At 42.3% G+C, this 21,746-nt stretch overlaps 1 protein-coding gene across 1 annotated transcript; it reads right to left on the bottom strand.

Moving 5' to 3' along the window:
* Positions 1–7,876: 7,876 nt before the first annotated feature.
* Positions 7,877–15,717, bottom strand: C11H2orf69 (chromosome 11 C2orf69 homolog). Its single transcript, XM_074966877.1, has 2 exons — positions 15,424–15,717; positions 7,877–11,921 (listed from the first exon to the last, which is right to left on the bottom strand). The coding sequence occupies exons 1-2, from the start codon at positions 15,715–15,717 to the stop codon at positions 11,088–11,090; spliced, it is 1,128 nt and encodes a 375-aa protein (XP_074822978.1). The 3' UTR covers positions 7,877–11,087.
* Between the last annotated feature and the right edge of the window lie 6,029 nt (positions 15,718–21,746).

Genomic DNA, 21,746 nt, shown 5'->3' with positions numbered 1-21,746 from the left:
AGCTATACCCGAGGAGGAAGATCGAACTTGACATAGTGATTAGTGTCCTCCTTCGGTCACCTGAGCTGGAAAGCCATGGCTGGGGCCTCTAGGTGCTGCAGTAATGCAAATAATAATTCATAAGGAAGGAAGTAGCGGTCAACATGTTACTGATCTGTGAGTGTCACAGCTTGTGGGTAGGACAATAGTCTTATGGGGGACAGCGCTTTGGGGCTGGGCAATAGAAGAGAAGGAAGGGCCCTGTGGATTTGAAACACCCTTTCTCCTGATGCTGTCCCCGCTGGTGGGGGTGTTAAGATTTTCTGTAGTACTAGTTACTGTAAAGGCATGCAGTAGTGGCTTCTAGGCCACAATTATTCAGGATGCAGTTTTGAAATATTTTTCTTTGGTGGCTTTTATTATAAATAAAAATTGTAACCCCCCAAAATTGGGCCAAATTAATTCTATATGTAACTTCATTGCAATCAAGGGCTGAGATGGCCCAGTGCAGTGTTTGAAATAATTCTCTTGTTTAGTATAGCATGAAGTTTGGGTCAGGGCACAGAATATTTTAATATGTGAACCAAAGGCTGTAGTAAATGCAGCTATTTGTCTTACACAAAAGGATTCATTTAAACATGCTGTCCACACAACCTTTCTTAAAGTGGCACCATTACGTTTTTATATTTAAAAATAGAAACTGATGACGTCCTCTGGCAACACTAACTCCTGCTCCCCCTCCCCTGCCAGTGTTCTGGTGGAGCTCTCTAGGGATGAGTCATTCCCTCTCTATGGGCTCTGTAGTCTACGGCCTCTCTACAGACATTGCCAACGAGGGTGCCAATCGTGTTGTGGTCTGAGATTACCCACAATTCCAGGCAGGTCAGTGGAAAAGCTTACAGTTTACCACTGCTTGCATGATCCCATTTTGAATTGGTATCTTAAATCTTCCTTTTTATGAAGCAGTGATCATTCCTTTTCTTAGGCCTAACATCTGAGAGCACTTCTTGTCATCTGTTTTGTTTTGTTTTCTTCTATTTGATGATGACACGACTAGTTGTGAAAATCCTGAAGCTACTATGTAGAAGTAAATTGAGTTTGTTTCATCATCTCATGTTGGTGTAAAACTGGAGTAGTGCAGTGGTGGATTAGGTGCAACATGTTCAAGGAATAACTTCAAGCTAAGATGATTCCTGAATATACATCAACCTAACATCACAGTTACTAAAATAATACGCTGGGAAGTGGACACGTAAGTGTTGTGTGGGATTTTGGCCTTCTGGGACCCAAAGCAAAATGGAATTATGCCACAATAAACCAGAAAGTTCTGTGATTGGGTATTTGCCAGCATTTTAATTTTTCTAACATAACTACACAAAGAATACTTCAACTAGCATATAACACAGCCATAAAGATGGATGATACTGTCATAATAGAAGGTGAAGTTGAGATAGTTGAATGTAGGCAACCCCCCAAAACACCAGTCAAAACTTGGCCACCCCCTTATGTTTTGTTACACTGCAACAATGTTGGTGATTGACATTTTAAATGTAACTGATTTGATTGCAAACCAACATCTGGAAAGAATTTAAAACAATATTTACCCTTGGTAGGATTACAAAGGGCAACTCTTGATTATAGGTGTTATACATTATATATTTTTCTTAGCACAGTTGCCATGGAAAAGAAAAATCAAATGAAAAACATGCATGTCAAAATATAAATGTCAGACTATTAGCATGGGCTATCTAAACTACCCATCATAAAGCATATAGCTGGCTGATCAATGTGACACTTTAAAAAATGAAATAAAAACCTCACATAATGGAATGTCCAACAGACATTTATATATTCATCTCCCCTGCCTATCTTTCTGGTATAAATTGTTTTCAATGGCTATTGATAGGACTGGAGTTTGACCCTTGGTGTTACCCAAACAAGTCATGAAAACATTTAATATCAGAAGTAGACAAATAGGCGGAGCCCTTCTCAGTGCTTAGGATGAAACTCTTTTTGCTTCACTTATACAAGCAGTCCTGTTGTGGGGATACTAGCATAAGTAAGGCAAGCTTGATTTTACCCAGAGTGGCCCTTATACTAAACTCTGTTAACGGTACCAATGTCCCTTATTTCACCACTTCAAAAATAATTACTTGGCAGGTTTGTCGTTTACTCTTTGTACACAGACGTCACTTCCCAAATCCCTGAGTGTGAATGTGTTTTTTCCAGTTTAGATCTCTGGACATCTAGTAAATGCACTGCATAGGCTAAATATGTTACAGATGCACAGCACCCAGTGGCAGTGTATTTCCTACAATGTAACTTGTATACCAGGGCTCAACCCACAGGCCAACATCAATTATAAGTGCAAATTCTGCTAATCATAATGGGAAGAATAAATTAAATCCTACAATTTCCAAAAATTGTTTGCTGTGCAAATACATGTAAGCTTCATCCAACTTATTTTTGAGACAGATAATGGTGTGGGGGATAGATCCTGGTCTCTGGCTGCAAGGTTTGACACTTGTTACTCCCTCACAGAGAGGGACAGAGCAACAAGGACTGAGAGCAGATTATTTCTTTTTCTGGTGTTTGTGTTGTTAACACATTCCTATTTAACATTTTAGAGCAGGTTGGAAACACTAAGACAAAAGAACAGCTTGTTCACGCAAAGCACCCTGCTGGTCCATATGGTACTATGCTCAGACAAAAATTACAGGTATTACCTGCAATAATGCGTATTCGTATCGTAACTGACAGTTTTTGCTGTGAAAGGATTTTTGTGTTTCAGAGGCCAAGCTGAAAGCTTTCATTACAGAAACTCAACATATTTCCAGCAATAATGGCTGGCGAAGGGAAGTTTTGCTGGAATGGACAACTTCATGTGGTAGCCTCTCCTTTGAAAATCCCCCTAGAGCAGTAGTTTTCGACTTGAGGTCCACAGTCCCTTGGGGGTCTGCAAACTCCATCTAAGATTTCCAAAGGGGTCTGCACCTGCATTTGAAATTTTTTAGGGCTCTGAAAATGCAAAAAGGTTAAAACCCACTGCCCGACAGGCAAATCATCAGGGGATTTAAAGGACCCCGATTTGCCTTTCCCCAGTTTTGGGGTGCCTGCTGCATTAGTCCCTAGACCAAATTTTGGTAAACTTTGCAATAATACTTGCTTTGGTGACAGCAATTTGGAAAAGTCTGGTATTCCAGTGCTAAAAGGAACAAGACAACAGCAAATAGGAGAGCTCCCCTCAAAATCTGTGAGAGGAAAACAAAACCCTTTTTTTAAACTCTGAAGAGAGAAATGTTCGCTTATATATGAAATGGAGACCTTGAAAGTAGAATATGATATAACTGCATCCACATTAGAGGCTGCATTTTCTAAATCTATATAGTTAAATCTGTACAAAAACTGTAGACCAGCCCTTTGACAGATCAGAAACAAAGGTGCTGACTCATCACATGACTGTTTTCAGATAATTGTGAAGCAGACATGCCAAACCCATGAAAAAAAACACAAATTGGGCTTGTTTTTGGCTTGAGTTGCTTGTTGGTTAGTTTTTAGCTTGTTGGGCTTGTACCTTTTTATTTTTGATCAGCTACCGGCAAGCGGGGCAAGGGCGGGGAGAGAGTCAAGGGTTCACAGCAGGCCCACCACAGTCCCAGACGGCATGCCGGGGGAATCTAGTCACATAGTGTTGGGTTCTTAGGGATTAGTTTGTTTTAGCCTTGTTTTGAAATGGGATTAGTTTGATTTTTGGCTTATTGTGAAAGTCAGGGTGCTTATTTACCACATGAAAGCTGGCCACTGTGTTGTGAAGGCATTTCTTAATAGAGATAATACCTTAAAGAGGCTTGATGTTTGCAAAGTGCTTTGAGTTCTTTGTCTGAAATGTAGCATAGAAGTGGAAAGGAGTGTTACTGTTCTGTGAGATATCTTTTGAGAGAGTGACCGAAGTCAAGGCGACTTCGGAAGGATGGGAGAGAGCCTGAGAAAACAAGACCACAGACCTGCCTGTTTACATGGAAAGTGTTATTTGAACAGCTAGGAGAGCTTTCCATTAAACCAGTCCAGAGCCAGTTTGTACATCAGAAATGCGCCTGAGAACCAAATTGCTGTGCTGCTGACAGATAAGCCATTGCTGGACTAAGAGCATGTTTCCTAGAGAACACTTGGTGCGTGGGTGGAAACAAACAGGGAGCTGAGTTTTTTTTGAGAGAGAAAAGGCGTACTCCACCACAAAGCATGGCGTCAACTATCCACGACAAGACTTTCATCTTGAATATAGTCAATTAAAAGGGTTTTTCTAGATTAAAGGGTATTAGTAATTTAGATCTGTTTAAAATTCAAATATCATGACTGGTGGTGGGAACTGCAGTAATGAAATGCTTGTTACTACATCATTTATATTATTATGGAATAAAAACTTAGTACCACAAAGGAGAAAACAGCATGAGCACTTTGAAAAAGACAGCCACAGTACCTACATATTTAGTGCAGAGTTGCAAGAGAGCTGTGTTCTCATTTAGGCTATTAACTGAAGTGGTCAAAGTGCTCATCTCACAGCCACTATTCTCAATGGTCCCAATTCAGGAAGGCACTTAAGCACATGCTTAAGTGTGTTCCTGGATAGGGTTCCTTTCCAGAGTCGGGCCCATGGGAGCTGTTGGACGCTGAACTCCTTTGTTAATCTGGTCCATGTTACCTTTGTGGAATGGGTTAACATTTCCATAAAGTGATTTCAACTGATCTTATTAACAGAATGCTTAACAACTTCCTAATATACTTTCACATTTGTGAGCCCCTACTGTGTTGAATGATTAAATTAAAACCACTAGAAAGCTCTCATTAGAAATGTTAATCAGAAAGTGTGGTGACTAAGTGCCATTCAATTGGCACTAAATTACTGCTTGAAGTTATATATTAGTCATGTAAGTTATACTTCCACACGTAACTCTTCCTCTACTCCCACTTCTCCTCCCCCCCAATAAAAAAATAAAACTTTAATTAGGGTTTAATAGTCAGACTTCAGTTCAATCAAAATAAAATGTCACTTGTCATTGTTTAAATCAATGTCACTGTCCTACATTTCTGGCATAAAGTAAGTGTATTTAGGTTGTAAAGTCTATCTGAATCCCTAAATCTTTGCTAAGGAAGCGTGTTGCATTTTGGAACACATTTTGGATGGAATTAACTCTCCCTCTCCCCCCCAAAGCTTGGGGAAAAATAACTTTCACTAGTCACAACTTTTGGAAACGGTAACTTTTACATCACATTCAAATTAAAATAAAAAAGATGAACACTCAGTTCTGAACTATGTATTCAGTCTAGCTAACAACATTGGGAATGTGATTTAGGGCTAACTCCTTTAACATTATGAATCAAGGTTTTCTGAGTTCATTCAGTAAAGTATTTATACTGTGTATATATGGCATGTTTCTTGAACAGGAAAATAGCAAAGGATGCAGTAGCTTCAATTACGTAATTTCTGAAATATTAGGACAAGATTTGAGGAAATAACCAAAGTGAATCTCTTGTTTAATATGAGATGCACAGAGTTTGTTCTCAGAGGGACTCAAATATATTTTACTTTTAACTGGTTTCAGAGTAGCAGCCATGTTAGTCTGTATTCGCAAAAAGAAAAGGAGTACTTGTGGCACCTTAGAATTGGTTAGTCTCTAAGGTGCCACAAGTACTCCTTTTCTTTTTACTTTTAACTGTGTCCCTTTACAATTCAGATATGATGGGAAAACATTTTATCATCAGCTGGAGAAGAATAAAAAAGCAAAACCTCATACCAGGCAAATGAAAGGCACAACTATTTTCAAAAAATCCCAGCTCACCCACTCCACTCAGGACTTTGCTTCCTTGTATGAAGCTGGTGTGGAAAACCCCATCCTGGAAAGCTGGCACAGTGAGGAACCTCCTCTTGATCTCTGCTTACAGCTCTCACATCTAAGCTCTGATCTCGTTAATCCTCTATTTCAGTTCAATAAACTCACGGTACCTCCCCCAAGAGAACATGAAGGAAGGGGGAGAGTATTAGAGGAGGACATTTTTTCAAACGCATCTTTCACAAAGATGCTTCCTTTTCAACATTAAGAATGGCAATTATATTTGTACTGTGGTCTCTCTCCACTTGAGTTTTGTTTGGAATAGGTAAGGTACAAAGTGAGCTAAATTCAGCAGTAAGCAAACTAAGCTAATCACAGATCACAAAAACCTGGGGTTCTTTGAAAAGATAAAAAGCAATCACGATTTTTGGTTCCCAGTTGATGACATGTAAATGGATTTACTAATGCCATTATTTTGAACTTCTGGTGCATCAAACTTGCTACACAAGCAGGTCACTGGAGACATTATGCTGTTTGCAAGTAAAGATCAAAACTCTCTCCAGGATTCTTTAGTATCAGCACCCAATCCAAATTCTCAGGTAATTTCTCCCTCCCCCCCCCCCCCCCCCCCGATGTATCACCATTTGTTGAGGTTGACTCTTGTTTTGCCACAGTTCTATCATGTCTGGCCAAAAGGGAAGATTTTTCATTTTGCTTAAATCAATAACCTTTTGGGCTATACTGAGATATCATAAAAAATACGATATGAAAGGGAATATAACCAGCCTTCTCTCAAAAAAAAATTACTCAGGATTGCTAGAAAAATGGATGCAGAGGAACAAAACAGAAACACAAGGATAAACTTAAGCACCCAGGACAAGACAGCACCATTATATTCCCACCCCGTGTGTATTTTCCTGAAAGCTGAATGCATCTCTTTAAAAGTACATACTGTGAGGTAAGCAGTCTTGTGGGTGTTTATGGAGGAAAGGTAAGAGATAAGTAGCATGGCTAAGCTAAAATGAATTAAGATTTCATCTTGTAAATAGCCCCCTCTGGGTCCTGGTAGCAGAACAGAGAGGTAGGATTAGACTGGGTATCTTGTCAGTCTAGTAGTGAGCTACAGCAGCAGTGAACTGTCAGCACTACTTCATGCTAGCAGTAAGAATGAGTGTACTCATGCAGCAGCTGCAGAAGGCCCTATCTGCAGTGCAGAGACTGCACAACCCCTACATGTGATGAAGCCCAGTTTGCAGGGGTTGGGACTAGGCCTATAGATCTGTGATTACACACTTCCATACTCCTCCTTCCCCCAATCCACAAAGCGTGTACAGCCGGAGAATTCCTTGGACAGTCTTCCATAAAGAAATTGAAAAGATTGGGACTGTTTAGAAGAGACAGGAGGGATATGACAACAGTATACAAAATGATAAATGGTAGAGAAAGTAGATCTGAAACTTTATCCACGCTCTGCCACAAAATCAGAAACAAGAGGCATTCAAAGACAGTGAGCTAAAAAGACTGAGCTGAAGAATCCACTGTGTGTGGTAGGTGGAAACTGGGAATGGCTGAACAAGGAAGGTATGATGGAGAGCCCAGGGCAGAGCAGGGGTAGGGAGAAAAACCAAGACCCAGTTAGGGAACCTAGGGGGGGAGGGGGGGCGGCACGCGTGGGAACACTGCAAGGGGCCTGCAATGTACATTACAGTATTTAGAAATAGTATCTAAATTATCAAAATGCCTGTACTGCTGTACACTGGTTAATTATCTGACCACTTCTCATAAGGTAGCTTCTCTCTTTAAACGGTTACTGTAGAACAAAGTAGTATAGTTTCACTGCTTAACCTGCCGTACCACAATTCCATCATAATTTAAATTCAATTTTAGTACAAACCTACACTGTTACATTTACACTTGTATAAAGCACTAATAGAATCCTTGACTGTTTTATGGTTTAGTCAGTCACTTTTAGACTATTTTTTAAATAAAAGATGGAATAATTAAGTGGATACAAATACAAATAAGTGTTCAAATTTAATGTTTTAGCAGTATTTTTACACATATCCTTACATGTTGATGCTGTATCAGTAAAACAAAGGGGGATAAAAAAAATTGCTACAGTGAAGGTTCCAGAGATTTAAAAGTATACACACTTCTACACTAAATAGGTAATGAGGAACCTTGACAGTTTCACAGAGCTGAGTCTTGTTCTAAAGGGCATTCTACTATATACAGTGAGGAGAAATATTTTACTGTCCCTCACGACAAACAGCAGACCGTCTTATGCCTTTCTTAAGTAAGCCACTTTGACAACACTCGATATAAGCAGTACATAAACACAGATTTCCAGAAATCCACAATAAAGTATACCTCATGCCACTTAACTGCAGATTCCTTGTTTAATACAGGTAGTTTTTACATTCACACTGAGGTGGTTCCCCCATAAAAATATTTATTTACTTTCCATAATGTTTGCACATATTATTTTTAGCATGCACTGAAGTGAATGAGAGGCACAGTCCAATAGAACACTGCAACTGGCTACAGAAAGTGAAAATACAACAGCCAAAATATTTCAAATGAAAAAAATAGGGACAAATAGTAAATCTTAGAACGAGAACCACTCTTAAAGATGGAAACTATAATATGATCAAATGTACCGACTACTGTAAGCCACTTCTGTTGTACTGATGATTCCGATTTACTTAGGACAACCATCCAGACACCTTGAGAGCACTGCCAAACAGTATAAACAGCTCTTCTCACACGTTTGTAATATCCTCTTAAAAGTGAAACTTTCCACTTCGGCTAGCACTGAATATTGTTTTGAAATGTGCCTATTACAGATTAGACAATTCTCTTTTCTTTGTGTACCAAGATTAATATCTGCACAACTTTGGAAAAGTTTGTTCACTACACACACACCAGACCAGTAAGGAGCATAAGATGTATTTTTCAGTCTAAGCGTGGATGATTTGCTTAAGACCTCTCAATTGGTCGATTTTTATTAAACAGTCTACAAAATGTGTGCTTTGTCGTCTTTAAAGCATATATTTCAAATAGAAAAACCCTGATTCCCACTTCTTGTGTAGTTAAGAGTGCTACCAGGGATAATCCTCTATTTTGGAATGTGTATATAAAGAAGGGTTGTAAAAATTGTATTGAAAAGATAGTCAAGGGGTAGTGCTGGCTAAAGCTTCCAATGAAACTCGAACAGCAGCAGAAGCTGGTTATCACATCCTTGTGGAAAGTTTAATGATTATGAATTCATTTTATATACTATATGCTATAATTTTCTCCATTGTTTAAAGCACTTTAATCTATAATTACTGAATAGGCTAATTTTTTGTTCACTCATGAGCAAACATTTAAGCCTCAGATTTAACCTTAACAGGTAGTTTTACTCTGAAAAGTGGCTCTGTAAAACATGGTATTTAGTGTGCAAAGTTTTTCACTTGCTTCCATATCAAGTGCGCTAAGTAAAAAAGATTTCTCTGTGTTTATGTCTAGCTGGGATTTTTCATTCTTGCACACCACCACCAGTAAGATATGTCCATGCTGAATTATGTTTGACATCCATATAACCTCAGAGCTACCCGTGTGCAAGACCACTGGAGGTTGAGTGGAAATTAAACAATTGTGTGATGATGCATGAGGAAAAAAGAATCCTGCTCCTTCTTTCAGCATTGTAGAGCTAAAAGGAGGAAAAAGTAAAAACTGTCCCCTCAGCAAGCAGATATAACCCCCATTAAGAAACGAGTTGAGTATGGCGCAATTTGTACATTATCACTTTTCAAAGTAGACCCACACTAACTTTTGGTAGTTCCATATTCACAACCAAGGGTGGTTGTAACTCAATTGTTTTTACACACTTCTAGACAAAAATATATTTTTTCAAACAACCATTAGTCCATCAACAGCTGTGGCTATCTTTAGGGTTATGATTTTCCAAGCTTCCAAGATTCATTTATCGCCTGGATAAACATGAAAGAGACATGTAAGGCAACAGATTCAATCCCTCACCCATCTTGTAGTTTTGAAATACATTCAAATTTTGTGCCTACACTAGCTGACAGCATCTTTTGTACTTGTCTAGTTTTGCACTTTGGTCAGAAAAAAGTTGCATAGAAAATTATGCTTCTGAAAATACAGCTATATAGCTTTTTTGTGTGTGCAGTATACTAACAATCATGGTTCTACAAACTGATCTTTCAAAATTCTTGTGAAATTAAGAACATGTTCTAGAATTTACCATATAACTTGCAATATATACCAGCATACAATATATTTCATGGCTTGATTTAGATGAACAGCCATTTGTTACAAATTTCAAAAAGGGCCCAACAGTTTCAGATGCAACTGGATTGACACACCTCACAGGTAACTGTTATAGTCAAAACATACGAGTTGTAAAAGTTAGTCAAGCAGCAATATGACTAGGGAATGTTGAAACAATAGTAAACTAAACACTAGAAAGCATTCTTGGTCATTTTAAAAATTATACCTATATGTTTAATATTCTCTAGTCCCCAAATGAAAGGCTACTCGCTGGCAGATGGTTAGCAATTAGTTAATGGAACTTCATAAGCTCCTTGCCCTTTCTGTGGCTATTAGGAAGAATAGATTGGCACCATTATTCCAGAAGTAAATGTCATTTGTACTTTTGCTTCATTTACTGAAAGTTACAGAACTAGCAGATTTAAACTATCCAAATAGTACAATTTGCATTGAAGTATATAACAAAGACTGTGCCAACTATCATTTTTTCCTTTATCCCAGAAAGCTAAAAGATTGCTGTCTTCTACTGGAAGAGGTCAAAATTAGGTTTCCCAATTAAAGTGGCCTGACATTCAGAGGTACTGAGCACCTACAACTCCTACTGACAGCAATATATGACTTAGGAGCCTAACTTCAGGCAGCAGCAGGGTTGAAAATTTTGGCCACAGAAATCAGCTTCAGATTAAATACAAATATTTTACACAAAAATGTCCACCTGTTATGTTGAAAAATACATCTATATATGGACAGTTGTTACTTTTTTCCAAGAGTCATACGCTCCCTCTTGTTATAGGAATATCAGCACAGGCATACAGGCTCTCTTGCCAAGCCCCTTCTTATACTACATTAATTTATATATATACACAGATTAACACGCTATAATGGATTTAGTACTCTTCTGTAGAGACTGTCAGCGCAAAACAAAAGGTAAGTCAACACTACAAGACTTATGTCAAAAGTGCTTTTGCAAAGAATACAGTACACGGATGTGTATTCAAAGTCTCAAAATACTTCATGAACTCTGAAGTGGTTATCTAAGGAAGGGACTTCATCTGCAAAATGAAGCAGTTTATCTACTTGCACACCAAATTCTTCAAGAATCTGCACAAATTTCTTGTGCTCCTTCCCAATCCATGACCTCATTGTATCAAACACTTGGTAAGGTGTAACATGAGCATGAACTGCAATTCCTGTCTCTGCAAATTCTTTCAACACTTCAGGGTCAGTAACCCAAGTATTGCTTCCTCCAGAGTGACCACCATCCAGCCAGTAAAATGCTCTTATATTTTTTATAAAGGCATCTGTGTTCTTGTCATTTTTAGCTTCTTTTAACTCATAAAGCAGCTGGTTCAAAACCACACAACCTTTACTGAAGCCAATCAAGGTAAATGATGCGTCACCTATAACAGATGGTGTACCAAAATTCATAGCAGAATTATCAGAATGTTCCCAATTTCTCTCTCTCTCTGATGCTGGACAGCCATTTGTAGTAGGAACTGATTTTGATTTACAAACAGCTATCGTTGCATCCTTGTTGAAACTATACATACTCTTTTGGGACAGCAAAATGTTCTGGGTGACACTGAATGCACTAACTAGCAATGCATGAAGGTGTGTGAAAGCTCCAAAGTCACTGCTGTGTTCTGGTGCTCCAAACAAATTGCTTGCCACAAAATTATCATAGCAGCTGAATTTGTGCAGATGCATACGGGAACATTTTACAACCCAAACATAACTATTAGGGAATCGGTGAGCGAGTATGGTAGCAATGTTTTCTAAACTCCAGCACTCCCATTGAAAGTTTTCTGGATGGCAGACCATAACGTCACGATAGTTCTGAAAGAAACAAGACAGACAATACATTACTATGGTGTAAGAGTGCAGTGTTTCTGGTGAGCAAAGGTTTAACTCTCGGTTTGTTTCAGACTCTCTAGCACAAGTACTTATGGAAAGGGCTATGTCTGGCTGCTAGAGAGGGATACATGATTGTCTTTTGAAAAGTATGTCTTTGAGACATTCAACACCCAGGACAGAGGTGAAAGTAAGCCGGTGCACCGTACCAGGACCGTCTTTCCGAGAGGGCAATTTAAAGCCCTGGGGTAGTGGCAGCGGGAATTTAAAGGGCCCTGGAGCTCCAGCTGCTGCTACTGCCCCGGGGTCCTTTAAATCCCCGCCTGAGCCCTGCTGCCCAGGGTAGGGGTGGGCAGGATCTGGCAGGGATTTAAAGAGCCCCGGCGCTCCAGCCACTGCTACTGCCCCAGCCCTTTAAATCCCTGCCCAAGCCCTGCTGCCAAAGCCCTGGGATAGCCGCGGTGGGGCTCCAGTGGGCATTTAAAGGGCCAGGGCAGTAGCAACAGCTGGAGCCCCGGGGTCCTTTAAATCCCCGATGGAGCCCGGCCACTGCTACCCCAGGGCTCGGGCAGCAGGGCTCAGGCAGCTGCTACCACAGCGGAGCCCCAGGCCCTTTAAAGCTCTGCCAGAGCCCAGAGCCCCGGGGTAGCGGTGGCAGCCGGGAGCCCCCAGGGCTCCTCAGTGATTTAAAGGGCCCGGGGCTCCGCTGCAGTAGCAGCAGCTGGAGCCCTGGGCCCTTTAAATCGCCCCCAAGTCCCAGGGCTCCCAGCCGCCTCTGCAGCTGGCAGCTCAGGGGTGATTTAAAGGGCCCCAGGCTCCCAGCCGCCACTACCACAGCTGGAGCCCTGACCCTTTAAATCAAGATTTAAAGGGCCCGGGGATTTAAGACCCTGCCTCTTCCAGTTGAGGCCACGCCCCCTGCTCAGGACTCTGGCCTACCCGTAAGTCCTCTAACTTACTTTCACCCCTGACCCAGGATCACAGGATGAGGTTAATCTCCAAATGGGAAGCATGTGTTTTTTTTCTGATAAGTAAAATATGTAAACTTAAACAAGTCTTAAAGAAAAGATATTGCTCACTGCACACATTATAGCAAAATATTACCCAAATACAACATTCAGTCTCCAAGTGTTGATATTTATTGTGTTCTGGTGAATTCCCACTTCAAAAGGCTAAGATTCTGTAGACTACAGATTACATTAAATTATATTCAGCCTCACAAAAATACTAATTTACCATTATAGTTTTGCCTTAAAACTTAAAATGTAACATCACTTTAAGTATAAAAAATGCACAGGAAACTAATCAAAGACATCATCAGTCTCATTTCATTTTAAGATGTTAATGCAGTCCACTTATATCCACCTTGCTAATACTGCAAACAAAAAGAACTCCGAGAACTATGGGTGGTGTTCCACAGTCCTATTTCTATTAATGGAATAGAACTGATTAGCTTTTCATGAAGGATAATGCAAGAGAAATGACACACAAATCTTGATAAGCCATACCTAGTTTACAGAGGACAAAGTCTATGCTTCTTTGCACAGTCACAAACCTTAAAAGGTTAAAAAGTAAGATAAAATTGTGTTTGTGCAGTTTTTGCGCTTCATGCTGGTTATGAAGGAGGAAAAGGGTTTTTTTTCCCTAACAAAAAGTTACTCTTCTGCTTTCTTCACCGTAGAAATATTGAAGTCAGAGTAGCAGCCGTGTTAGTCTGTATCTGCAAAAAGAACAGGAGTACTTGTGGCACCTTAAAGACTAAGAAATTTATTTGAGCATAAGCTTTCGTGAGCTACAGCTGACTTCATCGGATGCATGCAAATAAATTTCTTAGTCTCTAAGGTGCCACAAGTACTCCTTTTCTTTTTGAAGTCAATAGGACTACTCAGAGACAACACTAAACACATGGGTAAGCCTTTGCAGGATCAGGGCCTCAATCTGAGTATCAGTTCCCCATCTGTGCAATAAATAATATTTCACTACCTCAGAAATATGTTGTGAGTATGAATTTGTTAGTGACTGTAAACCACTCAGATGCTCCCAACTGCCACAATAAGTAACTACAGAAGTTACTGTAACTGAACATCTCAATTATTGATGTCAGTGTCAAGAACTTTCAAGCCAAGAAACATTAATGACTGGATTTAGGTAAGTGTTTCTGTGAAAGAACAAGCCTACTTGCCCTGGTTCAAGCAGTTTATAAACTTCACTTGTGTAACTTGTTAGCTTCCAAATCTAAATAGCTAGACTTAACATTTTATAATGCATTAATGCATGGGGAGTAAATGTCAGAGTTAACTTCTTCTTAGCATATGTGCAACATGCCTCAAGTGCCATGTGACCAGGATGCATCACTGAATTTGGTCTGCTAATTGGATCTTTAGCTTGCCCAGGCACTGATAGGGAGCCCGACATGAATGCTGATCTATGCCCTGCCCCCACCCCCTGTTAACTGAATGTTAGAGCTGAGAAACCAAGCACTCAAGAGCCAGAAGATACAGGAGCTAATGCTGCTCAACAGTTTGAGATTGACCATGTCCTGTTTCTCATTAGATTATATTACTGCTGATAATGTATGTGTAAATTGCTAACATTCTAGAACAAACTTAACTTTTGACCACTTGATTTCACACCAATATTGTTTTACTAATTTTTAAAAAATAATTTCCATACACGCATCATCTTAGCGAAATCTATTTTCACCCTAATAAACCAATTCAATTGTACAATAAGTAGCTGTTTACTCTAACCAGAACTGTAGTGCACACACTACATTGAGATGAAACAAATCAGGCATTGACTTTCACCCTACTTAATTGTATCCAACAGTAACTCTCACTGTATCCAAATGTAAGTAGCTCCCAATAGATCCAAGCACACAATATAGTTAAACATTGAGTTGTAATGCATACTATGTAAGATAAGCACACTGATAGTCCACGCTAATGGACAGGACTGTATTTCTCTCTAGCAGCATTTTTATAATGCTAGCCACAAGAATGGCCATAGTGGGTCAGACCAAAGGTCCATCTAGCCCAGTATCCTGTATTCCTACAGTGGCCAATGTCAGGTGCCCCAGAGGGAATGAACAGAACAGGTAATCATCAAGTGATCCATCCCATCACCCCTTCTAATGGACACACTGACAGGAGCTAGGAGAGCAGCACGCTAAGCAAATCTGAAAATGCCCCAATATAACACAACAAAACTCTGCACTCCTTGCAATAGTTAGTTTAACTTGGCTTTTATTAGTACAGGGAGAACACACCTGGGGCAGCAGGTTAGCCCCCCCCCCCCGAGGCTCTACGGGGGAGAACAGACCTGGGGCAGCTGGTCTGCCCCCCCTCCTCCTCCTCCTCCTCCCTGGGGGGGGGCAGGAGGCGGCCCCACCTCCGCCTCCCCGCCCCCATGAGTTTGCACTGGGGGAGGGAAGAGCCCGGGGCAGCGGCCCCCACCCGGCCCATCTCCCCGCCCGCCGGGCAGGTACCTGCACGTCCCCCGGGAAATAGACGACATGATGCCGAGGCGGCTGCGGCTGCTCCGGCGGCAGCAGCAGCAACAGGTCGTTGGTCCGGCAGGGGTCGGCGCCCGGCACCTGCGGCAGCCGCAGCCAAGGGGGGCTGAGGCGGGCGGAGGAGGAGCCGCCGCCCGCGGGCCCCGCCCCGCAGGTCGCCGGGGCTCGGCACTGGCTCATGGCCCTGGCCAGGCAGAGGAAGGCCGAGCCGACCAGGCCCCTCAGCACCGCGGTGGCGGCGGGCGAGCAGCGCCAGCGCCTGCTCATAGGAGCCAGCAGCCCCGCAGCACCAGGCCACACCTGCCGCCTGCCTACCGCGCATGCGCGAGCCGAGGGGCGGTGCCGCCGGAACGGAGGGGGCGAGGCCTTCAGTTCGGGGCGTGGTCTGGGGGAGCTCTCCCCCTATTGGCGGTTTCTCTTCCCGCGTCTTCTTGGAAATGGAACGGGGAAAGACCAACGCGAGAGAGGGATGACGGGGGCTAGCGATACGCATGCGCACAGGTCCTGCTCGTGTCCCAGACGTTTCGCAGCTAGGGTGACCGGATGTCCTGATTTTATCGGGACAGTCCCGATTTTGGGGTCTGTTTCTTATATAGGCTCCTATTACCCCCCCCACCCCTTCTCCCGTTTTTTCACATTTGCTGCCTGTTCACCCTATTAGCAACGGTTATAACGGCTCCCTGCTAAGGGATGAGGCCGCGCATGTAAAAGCGCAGGTAACTGCCCATTGCTGACCCTGCAACCAGGCCCGGGGCGGGCCCAGCCTGCCTGCCCGGGCCCGCTGCAGTGCTGCATTGGCAGAGCCTGGTTCCACATCGCAATGCAAAGCAATGGGGCTGGCTTTAAATGGCACTGTAAGGTGATTTTGGTACATGGTCATATTCCGTTATGAATGTTGCTGCAATTAGAAATGGAGTTTAGAAATTCAAGATGGTGCATATGATAGGAAGGGTTTGAACTCCATCTTGCTACCCTTTCTTCATGGCATTTTCCCGCCAAAACTCTGTTTCCCTCACAGAACCTAAGGGACAGGGAACTGGCTGGAACCGATTGGAGGCAGGGCCTGTCAGCGTGCGCCTCAGGAATGTGCACCACAGAGAGCGTACAAGGGACTGTCAGTGGTGACGCAGGGGCTGTACACCATCGAGGCAGCCATGTCCAGGTTCTTTGCGCAGCATCGGCTCAAGACTCCGGCTACTAACATCTGTCAAGGACTCTGATACTTACCTGACTCCTGTAATCCACCAAAGGATCCAGCGAAGGCTTTGCTATCAGCTCAGATCTGTTGATCTCCTGCTTTGGCAGTAGAGCGCCAGATCCTCTGATGTTCCAGAGATCCTGAGACGAACCATCAGTTGTCGGTGCCCTCCTTCTGCAGCTAGGAGAGAGACAGTAATTATTTTTCGGGCATTTATTAGTTTAACCAAGGGACAGTTTAAGGGTTTGGGCTTTATGCCCCTTGTTGGAATCTATTTGTGAGTATTTGTAGTGTTCCCCATAGTGAATCTTCCCCCAGTTGTATCTATCCCTTCATAAATCTTCTTTCTGTTTAAGGTTATATTTTTTCTATCCTTTATTTCAATGCAACATGGGTGGGAGGCACACAGATTTCTAATTCTCCCAGTTGATAGATGCTGGTAGGAGTCGAACCTGTTGTATATGTCACCTCCTTATTATTCCTTACAGAGATTTTGGAGTAACAGCACCATAACCAGCCTCGCGGGGCTGCCTTTCAGGAGCACCACGTCTCGGTGCCTTGCCACAGGGCTGTGTTGAAGCAGGCTGGCGTCACAGCCCAGTGCTGAGTTACATAGGATGATGTCACAGCAGCACCATGTTAACATAGGATGATGTCACAGTGCTGCATTCTGATGCAGTGTTGCAGTGCCATGTGAAATGAGCATGATGTCAAGATACCATGGCACTATGCAAAAATTGTTGCATGTCTCAATGTGATGTCATGGCCACATGCTGAAAAATAAATGTCATGCAGAGTGATAGTACTGAGTTCAAATAATACCTTGTTGAGCTGCTATGTTACGATGTTAAGCCCCTGTGTAAATCATGACTGCGTGGGAAGCCTGAAATTAGCCCCATTCTGAGATTTGGCCAACCACAAGGAGGCAGAAGTGGGGAATGTCTGCTTCTGCCTCCCCACTGATGGAAAAATCATGGTATTGGGTTAATTTGATTGTTGGAGATTAGCTTCCTATCTGGCTTGCTGATAGGAGAGGGAGCTGGTGCTGACAATGTGTGGCCATTAGGAGCCCCAGCCTAGCCTAAGACATTTTGAAATTTGTTAAATTAATAGGCGACAATGTAATGGGATGGCCAAACCCCACACTGGCCCAAAAGGGTTAAAGGACAATACTCAGCTCAGATAGCCCCAACCATCCAAACCTGCAGAGCATGTGCAAATGGAGATGAAGTTTAAAAGGGAGCAACTCAGCTGAGATAAGGGAGGAAGATGGACCTATTTATCCTGAGGGCTCCTGAAGAAACGTGCTGAAGAAGCCTCCGTGTGAGGATGAAGTCGGCTGGCTGAGGCCAATTGGGGCTGAAGGTTCACTTGTCTTTTTCTATCTCATGTTGGGCTTGCAGATATAGGGGGAGATGGTAGGAAGTGATCCAGGGAGGCAGTCCTAGGGGTATGCTAGAGTGTATGCCATTACGCCACCTGGCCTTTTGAGGACTCTGTTACAGACAAATGTTACCCGCCAGGGCATGGAAGGCATAGAACATAACATATTAGTGAGGCTTCTCTGTGTTTGGGGAGTGGGAGGGGTGACAGATAGCACAGAGGATCCTTTCAAGAGTTGGGCAAGTAGATCCACTGGTTAGGTGCTCTCAGAAGGGGCACATCACTTATGGTGGGCTTACCATGGAGTGGCTGTTCTGGGGCCTGGACTGGTGGTAGATTCTGCCTCTTCCCGAGTGCACAATCCATGTACATTTGCACCATCCATATACATTTTGGAGCTTGTGTATACAAGGAGAAGGGATTATTTATTTATTTATTTAATTTATTTGAAATTTAGTTTCTTTGGCACAAACTGACTTACATCCATAAACAAAAGTTCTTTTCTCAGTTTATCTGGTGTCTTTATCCTGTTTTCATTAAACCTGCTTTGGAAGCAACAGAACTTTCAGAATTAGTTATACTGCTATAAGGTTCTGGTGGATGTATCCTAATTTTGAATTAGCTGTGCTGCTTCAGGTAGACCTCGCTCCCACTATTATCCCACACTGCATTACCTCACATCTGGGTGAGCATGTTCGGTTATCCGTGTGCACTCCACTGCTCTAGGGTCATCTTGACCACTTTCCTGTTTAAACCCTGGCACATACCTAAACACACCCCTTTGCAATTCCAGCTCCTAGCAAATTCATATACTGAATCCAATATACCAGCCATGACCCATGCGTCTATGTAGTCCCATTCTGAGGTCCTGGACTTCCTTTCCAGAAGGCATGGAGAGGAGAGGGCATGTCCTGTCCCATCTTAACAGGAATCACTGGAATGCAAAGATTTATGAATGGCATGTGCAGAAAATGCAGAAGGGGTACTCTGGGGCCTGGCCCAGTGCTGCGTCAAAGCCAAAGAGCTCTGAAGACAAAAACAAAACTGCTGAGAATGCTCACAGCACATGCACTTACTATGAGCAGCTGGACTGTATTTTTTCCAGGCAGGCCACCATGGAACCTCTCTATGTGCTGGACAGTTTGCCCCCAGAAAGTAACCTGTCTGCTGCAGGTTCTGGTGAAAAGGCCTTCCCTCAGACAGCCAAGATCTCTTCAGCCTATCCAAACCTGAGCCGCTGGTGCATTTTGCAAAGGCACCCTCTTTGGCTGCTCATATCATTTAGAAAGTCTCTTAACCTCTGCTTCTCACCCACCAGGGAGGTTTTCTCCCTCGCTCTCAGATGTTGTGCGAAACACAGCAAGCACCCATGACACCTATGACAAAGGTAGGTATTACTCAGAAACTTCCAGACTTGTCACGAGACACCTCTACCTTCCCTTTAGGCTTTCAAGGATGCTCCACTGTCATTTTGCAGGTACTCAGAGTATAGTTAAACAGCTCCTTTCTAAGTGGCCAGTGAAAGGTTTCATAAACTAGGGAAGCAGAGGCTAAGCTGGGTCTCTCAGAATAACAGGAGCAATCAAAACACTATTAATGTCCAGAGTAGTTTTGGGGGCCAAAGTTCAATTTTTTTCATTGCATAAAACAGAGGTGAGTTTCTAAAGATCCTGGCATCATGGACCTTTCCAGATCAGCCCACCTTAATAGTGGTGAACTATTGGAGGTCACCAGGCGTTGTATCATCAACAGCAAGGAGTATTGCTCGATGATGAACTCTGACGCCTCCAGTGGGTGGGGACAAATAATAGGTATGTGGGTCCCAGTAAAGGTCCCTATGCAATTCAGGAACCCCAACAATGCAAATCCAAAACAACGTCCTGTACATTGTTCAGCTTTACAATCTGGGGCAGCAGCAGCCTCTCAATAAAAGAGTGCACCTTGATGAGAACAGCTTTGACAGTTGACTTACCAACACCAAACTGGCGGCTAGCTACTGAGCAGTTGCTACCGGGCGTGGCGAGCTTCCACGTGCTGCTCCATGCTGAGGGGAACTTTCATGTAGGTGTTTCACTACTGCAGCTCTAGGGTAAGCTGTGCACGGATCTCGAGGAAAGTAGCCTTCTGCATCCTGGATCTTTGCTTCCACTGCTGGCGTCATCAGAGTTCAGCAGCACTATTCTGTCCCACCAATTGGTGCGAGCTGGCCAAGCCCAGAAGTGGCACTCCATCAACTGAAGCTGCTCCAGGAAATTATCATGCAGAGCTAGCTGGAAAATTTCCTCCTCCTCTAGCAGTATTCACATGGTGTCACAGCAATAATGCTCATGGCTAACTGCCAAGCCATCCAGTTCATCCAAAGCCACCAGCCTCTGTGATTGCCAATACGTTTGAAGGACCCTGTCTCTTATTAGTGATGATCAAGATTGTGGTGCTTAGCAATGCTTCCTCCATGCTGCCTGATAGCAGTTTGAAAATACCGCTGCTCTGCTTAAATCAGATGAATTATGGGGTACCAGGAAAGAAATCATGGGAGTTTCTGAGTTTGAGTACAAGTCCCAGATTTCTGTTAGGTTATGGTAGGTATCCCACAATGAGGTGTGAGGAAAAATCCCAGAAAGCATTGAGCCGAATAGTAGAACACTGAACCATTGGATATCTACCTAGAATACAGAGCAGTTATTTTGAAAAACTCATTCCGTCCTGCATGGGTGCAATGATTTGCAAGGGAAGACGATCAAGCCAGCATAAACAAAGCAGCACGGATGCACTTTTTTGCAATAGTTATACCAGTTTAATTTTAGTGGAAATACCTATACTGAAAAAAAATCTTTTCTTTGTAGACAAACCCTTATGTCTTAAAGCACTCTGAGGTCCTTGAATGGGAGGCAATATGAAGTGCAAAGTATTGTTATTCCTTTAGCCCAAACGTTTAGCCAAATTTGGGGCCTTTCATGGTTGTTTCCCTTTGGATGAGAAATTGGTGGTAAGAGTCAGGTATATTCTTGGTGTAATCTTGTTTATTCACAAAAATGTACCCAAAGTCATTTTTCCCTGAATCCAGTAGAAACAAACAGCAGGCAGTTTCCTTGGACGAGATCATGACTGTATAAAAAGTACTTTGAGTTTATGTCATACTGCTTACTAGGTATCTTCTTGCAGCAAGACACAACAAATTTATCTAGGTACAGAAAATCCAAGCTGATTATCAATATTATGCATATGTTATATTAATCAAAATCTGCAGCATAACAACTTGGTAACAATTTGAACACTAAAGTAATCGTGTTCTGTAATTATGAATTCTGGACTACAGATTCTAAGGCAATCTTCTTACAGATATTTTGTTTGCTTGGTGGCTTTACAGAAAAGGGTTGAACTAGACAGATAGTCTAGAAGGATGAGAATTGCAATCATGGTGAGAACAGAGGGATAATAACATATGACTTTAATGTTATTTCATTTCTATCTCTACTGTAGCTCCTACAACTGTGTACTTATATTAACTATATTATTCTTTTCTAACTAGAGTGGATTTAGCATTTAGTTTTTCTGTTGCTGTGTAAGTTAAATATAAAATAATGTACACAGATAATAATAAATCCAGACCTGTAAACTACGGCATATTTAATTATCTCTTCGGGAGTAAGTGGTGGGAGAATGGGTTATCTAGTGCAAAGGGCTAGGATTCTGTAGCCTAGGTTCATTTTTTGTC

This window comes from Natator depressus, chromosome 11 (genome assembly GCF_965152275.1).
Source record: "Natator depressus isolate rNatDep1 chromosome 11, rNatDep2.hap1, whole genome shotgun sequence".
In the NCBI taxonomy this organism is placed as follows: Eukaryota; Metazoa; Chordata; order Testudines; family Cheloniidae; genus Natator; species Natator depressus.
This window is presented reverse-complemented; position numbering and strand designations above follow the sequence as displayed.

Coding starts and splice junctions, on each gene's coding strand:
- C11H2orf69 (XM_074966877.1), bottom strand. CDS start 15,717: ATGAGCAGGCGCTGGCGCTGCTCGCCCGCCGCCACCGCGGTGCTGAGG. Junction 11,922..15,423: donor ATTTCCCGGGGGACGTGCAG/GTACCTGCCCGG, acceptor TGTTTCTTTCAG/AACTATCGTGACGTTATGGT.